This window comes from Octopus sinensis, unplaced genomic scaffold (genome assembly GCF_006345805.1).
Source record: "Octopus sinensis unplaced genomic scaffold, ASM634580v1 Contig18162, whole genome shotgun sequence".
Classification (NCBI taxonomy): Eukaryota; Metazoa; Mollusca; class Cephalopoda; order Octopoda; family Octopodidae; genus Octopus; species Octopus sinensis.
This window is the reverse complement of record NW_021835599.1, coordinates 9,092-15,137: the sequence shown is the minus strand read 5'-3', so window position 1 is coordinate 15,137 and position 6,046 is coordinate 9,092. Positions and strand designations below refer to the sequence as shown.

The window sequence follows — 6,046 nt, the reverse complement described above, 5'->3', positions numbered from 1 at the left end:
GAGTTCAAATTCTCTCGAGAACGAATTCGCCGTTCACGGGTGATAACATCAGTAGTAGTTGGGCCACTGGAGTCGATTTAATCGATTCACCTCTCCGTTAAACCTGGTGTGCCAATAATAATTAGCATTTGCGAACAGAAAATATCCCCTGAATAAAAATTTTATCTATAAGGCATGCGACTGCTTCAGATACAAAACGTTTCATGAATTAGACACGGGGGAAAAAAAAAAAAAAGAAAAAAGATTGCTATATCGGGCTAATGTTTCAAAAATGTTTCTAAAATGTCTTTATTTCGAATATGCAACAAAACAGGAAAACAATGCGATTTTAATATCGCAAAAAAAAAATAAATAAATAAAATAAAAATCATTCGTTTAATAGCGGAGCAACACATTCACATGTGTATAATATACCTCTCAATCGGTTTGTAATAAAGTTTCATATATAATATTTAATATTCTTCGATCTCATCTTCCGTTTCAAGTGAATCAGAACCAACTTCCTCATAATCTTTCTCCAACGCAGCCAAATCTTCGCGCGCTTCCGTGAACTCTCCTTCCTCCATACCTTCACCAACATACCAATGAACAAAAGCTCGCTTGGCATACATTAAGTCAAATTTATAATTCAGACGGGCCCAAGCGTCAGCAATAGCTGTCGTATTGCTCAGCAAGCACACGGCCCGTTGGACCTTGGCCATATCTCCTCCAGGGACAACGGTCGGGGGTTGGGAATTGATACCAACTTTAAACCCTGTTGGGCACCAATCCACAAACTTGATGGATTTTTTCTTTTTAATTGCTGCAATAGCAGCGTTAACATCTTTCGAGACCACATCACCTCGGTACAACAGACAACAAGCCATGTACTTCCCACGACGAGGGTCACATTTAACCATCTGATTACCGGTTTCAAAGCACGCGTTTGTTATTTCAGAAACGGTTAACTGCTCGTGGTAAGCTTTCTCAACCGATATTATTGGTGCATACGAAACCAATGGGAAATGAATACGTGGATAAGGTACCAGGTTGGTTTGAAACTCGGTTAAATCAACATTAAGGGACCCATCAAACCTTAGAGAAGCAGTAATAGAGCTCACTACCTGAGCAATTGGACGATTAAGGTTGATGTATCTTGGATACCCAACATCTAAATGCCTTTTACAGATATCATAAATTGCTTCATTGTCGACCATGAAAGCGCAGTCACAATGCTCTAGAGTGGTATGAGTGGTTAAGACGGAATTGTACGGTTCTACTACAGCTGTAGAAATTCGTGGTGCCGGATAGACTGAAAATTGAAGCTTTGTCTTTTTACCAAAGTCAACACTCAGGCGCTCCATTAGCAGAGACGTAAATCCAGAACCGGTGCCGCCACCGAAACTATGAAAAATCAAGAAGCCCTGGAGGCCAGAGCATTGTTCAGTTACTTTATGAATTTGGTCACAGACCGAATCAATGATTTCCTTGCCAACGGTATAGTGGCCCCTGGCGTAATTGTTGGCTGCATCCTCTTTACCACTGATGAGTTGGTTCGGGTGAAATAACTGGCTGTATTTTCCAACGCGTATTTCATCTGGAAAATAAGATTTTGAGCAATAATATATCAAACTGGCAATATAAAAATTAAAAGAGTTTTCTTATATTAGAGGAGTATGAAATGTAGAGATTCTCAAACAGTTACTTGCTTTATCAGTTCAACAAAATACTTCCATGTACGACATTCCTCAGAATATACTGCTAACAATACTTACGTTCAAATAATGGCTACATAAACATTCACTATTCCACTCGCATTTAACCGATTTTGGATCTTTCCGGTTTGAACGGCAGCTTTTAACAATTTCTAGGTAACTAAAAAATTTTAAACTTCGTATACTGGTAGAATGTGTTTATAAAACATCTTTTTCTCTTGGCTTTTAGAAAATTCGATAGTTTGTAAGATATTTGTTGTTTTTTTCTTCAATTTCTGCAATTTCAACCAATCAATGCCGTCCATTGAGGTAAAAAGCATTCTGTGCTGTATAAATATGTCTCGTTTAAGAAACAGATTGGGTTTATTTACATTTGGGAAGAAAAAAGATACCCTTCCCCCCACACCTACCTAACCCTAAAACAGATTGAAATGCAATAGATCGATACTAGGGTCGTAATTATAGGTGACAATTTCATATGACACCGCTAGAAAAAAACTGCCGTTCAAACCGAAAAGATCCGATTTTATAGTCGACACATTTTACTGCCGTGATCAGTTCTGTTGTACAACAGAATTTTGAAATATTTTCTAATATTTAAGAAAACGGCGTTCGGAAATATAGCAGTAAAAAAGGAACCACTGCTTCATCACAAATCTCCGAGTTTTTTTCCGACAGAAAAAAACATAGAAGATTGATTAAACAGAACATTAAATGCGCGGTAGGTCAATTCCTTGTTTAATTCATTTTTGTAAATACAATTTTGAAACGTTTATACTTACCAACAACTGAGGGCTCCAAATCGACGAATATAGCTCTGGGGACACGTTTCCCAGAGCCTATCTCATGAAAGAACGTGCTAGACGAATCATTAGCACCAGAAGATTCAAATGATACTTGACCATTTTGTTGGATTCCATGTTCAAGGCAATAGAGCTCCCAACAGGCGTTACCTATTTGGACGCCTGCTTGTCCTATGTGAACGCTGATACATTCTCTCTGAAAAAAATTAAAAAAAAAAAAAAAAAAAGGTATAATAATAGAAGTGGGAGTTGAGCCTAAAAGGGAGCATTTCGGTGGTGCCTGTTAGAAACAGCAGTCGAATTCCTTCCGATCATACCCTATTGATTAACAAAATGTTTATATCACGCGAACTCTAAATTTGGAAAAGATAGAAATGGTAACTGAAACGCATTTGAACAAGTTTTCGCCAACAAGAGCCATGCAGAGGTACATAAAAACCTTTAAAATGGTCTTTTTGGAGAAATTAAAACAACTGAAATGAGTTGTCAGAACTAAACCATTATACCACAAGAGATAATAGCACAATATTTATAAATTCAAATCTAATTAAGCACACAAATCTTTTTAAAACAACCTTCATGTTTAATGTAAATATTCCGTTCTACTTCATTTCAACACCACTTTACATTGAGACAGTTTCTTCCAGTATAGCTGTGGATCAATCTAGTAAACGGAAATGGATTTAGCGGTGGCCATGTGGAAGCCTGTCAAATAAACTGTAAGGGAAAGTAGACAATGACAATATTTTTTTTTAAATGTGCGCTCCCCTACAAAAACTATATCAGTTAAGCAAATGGCCTTCCCTAAATTCTTTAAAAAATAATCTGAATAACATTTCAGACAATTATCGCCGTTCTGAGTATATAAAACAAATTTGGCTGGAGCCAAATGAGTAAGCCAAAATAAGATAAATCTGCCTCTTCAATTCTCCAGAATCTCATTCGAAAACAGACTCGTACATCAATATTCATCCTTAGACACCAGAAAGATCAAAAACTAAAAAAAAAATTAAATACCTCGGTCAAATGAAAAGCGATCAAAGGAAAACAATACATATGAAAAATAGCGAAACTCAACTAAAGATAAAATATTCTCTACAGTTTCTTTACGATCTGCTGGGGTATCTCTTCCTGAGAGATTTACACACGAGGTAGTTAAAGTGGGATTGAAATTAATTACTCCTTTTACACTATTTTAGGCATTTTTTGAAACTTGAAAATTATGAAATTAGCGTGCGAAAAAAAATTTACTTGTAATCCAGCAGAGAAAAGAATATCTATTAAAAATTAGCTAGTTATTTTATTAACTTCAATCACAATTAGGTTAAAGTAATGGAAAAAATTCTTGAAATAAAACAAAAAAATATCTCCGGATTATGTTTCAGACTTCACTATACTGGCCAATTTTGCGCCTAAATATAATGTTGTAATACATAATGATGCAGTACTTACAATGTAATGATTTCAAACAGATGAGAAAATAACGAGAAATCAGAAATTACTCACTTTATCCCCTTATTCCCACCCTTAAATAGAGAGCCTAAGTTGTTCACAAAAATCACCCATTAGTCTTCCTAGCGATTACATAAAAGGTTCAAAATACACCGAAATAACCACTTAAGCTCCGTTTACACGTTGGCTCCCACACGTTATGTCGGTGCTCTTAGCGAGTCCCGCACGACCTACCAACCGGTGGGTTTTTTTCTTTCTCTTTCTTAAAGCTGGTATGTTCCGATTTCTTAGATTTGTGCTTTTGCTAAGAGGATTTAATAGACTTTATATTCTCGTTTTACTTCTGATTTTACCATGAAGTAAAAAAGATTCAATGACAAAATTGTCAAACAAAAATAGTTAATTCTTTGAAAAAAAATTATCCAATAGAAATAAAAAATATTTTACTGGCCATGGAAATCAAAATAGTTCTTTTTGAAAAAAGAATTTCGAGATCTTCCAATAGAAGAGAGCTAAAATTTTTAATTGACACGGTGTGGTATCTAAGATGTGATATGAACTAGGGTACCAAACGACTCTCCGGTGGAATGTGGGTATCTAACACTGCAATCCTTACCTCAGTATAGAGTAAAAATATTACGCCGCTCATGTCAAAATTAAGATATCGTATTGGGACCTTGGGATAAAACTAATAATGAGTCTAGAGACCCGACGTGTTAACAGTAAAAGCTGTACGACAGACACGGAAAACATACCCAGAAAATATTGCAGTTTCAAAATAGAAAGAGACTATATTAAATAACTGAAAATATTAGTAAATTCTGACAAACGATTTAAATTCAAAATGTATTTAATATTTTTTATATAGTTCTAAATACAATTTTGTGAAGACTAGAAAATTGTTAATGTAGACCGAGTTGAAATTAAATGCAGTTTTGTAATACAAAAATTGTTAATGGGTTAATTATAAGCAAGGGATACGAATAGAGGGGTAATTTTTCCAATGAAGAGGGATTGTATAAGTCTATATCTCTTCGTTGTAAATTTTGAAGAGATTTTCTCTAAGTTTTCACGGTCGCCCTTATGTAGCTCTAGACAAAATCACTGATTTTAAAAAATTCTTAACGACATACTAACTAAAAATCAAAGAGGTTTTTTTTTCTAAATGCTTTTAGAGTTTTCTATACGTTTGTTTCTCATATAATGTAGTATGCTGTTACATGGCAACTTTTGGCTGTCATGTTGCTTTGAAATCTAGATGAAAATTCTATTTTACAAAATTCAATATTTTTTGCTATTATGCAAAAGGGTCGAAAGTCCCAAACGCTGCTTTTTCAGAATGATAAAAAAAAAGTTTCACCATTCCACAGCAAAACCGTTGTACTACACTTTAACAATTTTCGATATCTTGCCATCTGAAGCAACTAGAGATACAATATTTCGACTAAAAGAACCGGCTATTGCAAATGAAAATAAATACTGAATAAAACGTATTTGGCTAAATTTAGACGTACGACAGTTTAACATAATAACAACCATATAAACATTGCGAAAGCAAGAAAAGAATTTCACTAATAAATCTGAACAAAATATTTTGTAAATGTGAATAAAGGTTATTATATTCAAAACTGGATTTCCTATAACTTTGTAGAGACAGACTGGAAATAAACCGTAGCAAATTTACCATTGATGTTGCGCTGTTTCTGTACCGTTCAAAGTGGAGTCAATAAACAAGACGGTGGTTTTGCTCTTGGCCTTGCTACAAATAGTAATATTTTTTACTCTCCTCCTACTCTTACTCTTATACTACTCCGTGTTAGCCAATGGTGATCGTATGTTCGAAGACAGTCTCAAACTGAAGGGTGTGATTTTGAGGGGGGTAATAAATTAATTTTGATTTAATTTTCTTTTTTTCAATTTAACACCCCTATAACTACAAATGGCTAAGCTTAACGGAATGGTTCACATATTGAAATAATTTCATCAACTAATAAACCGAAAGAACAGAGACGTGGGAGTTGAAGTTCTTGCATACGGAGCACCACAAATTTAAATCTAACAAGGAATAACGAAGATGCTATTTGAACGCGATATTTT

General features: G+C 34.8%; 1 protein-coding gene across 1 annotated transcript; it reads right to left on the bottom strand.

Moving 5' to 3' along the window:
* Positions 1-268: 268 nt before the first annotated feature.
* Positions 269-5,704, bottom strand: LOC115231310 (tubulin alpha-8 chain-like). Its single transcript, XM_029801367.1, has 3 exons — positions 5,634-5,704; positions 2,477-2,693; positions 269-1,576 (listed from the first exon to the last, which is right to left on the bottom strand). The coding sequence occupies exons 1-3, from the start codon at positions 5,634-5,636 to the stop codon at positions 453-455; spliced, it is 1,344 nt and encodes a 447-aa protein (XP_029657227.1). The 5' UTR covers positions 5,637-5,704; the 3' UTR covers positions 269-452.
* Positions 5,705-6,046: the final 342 nt, after the last annotated feature.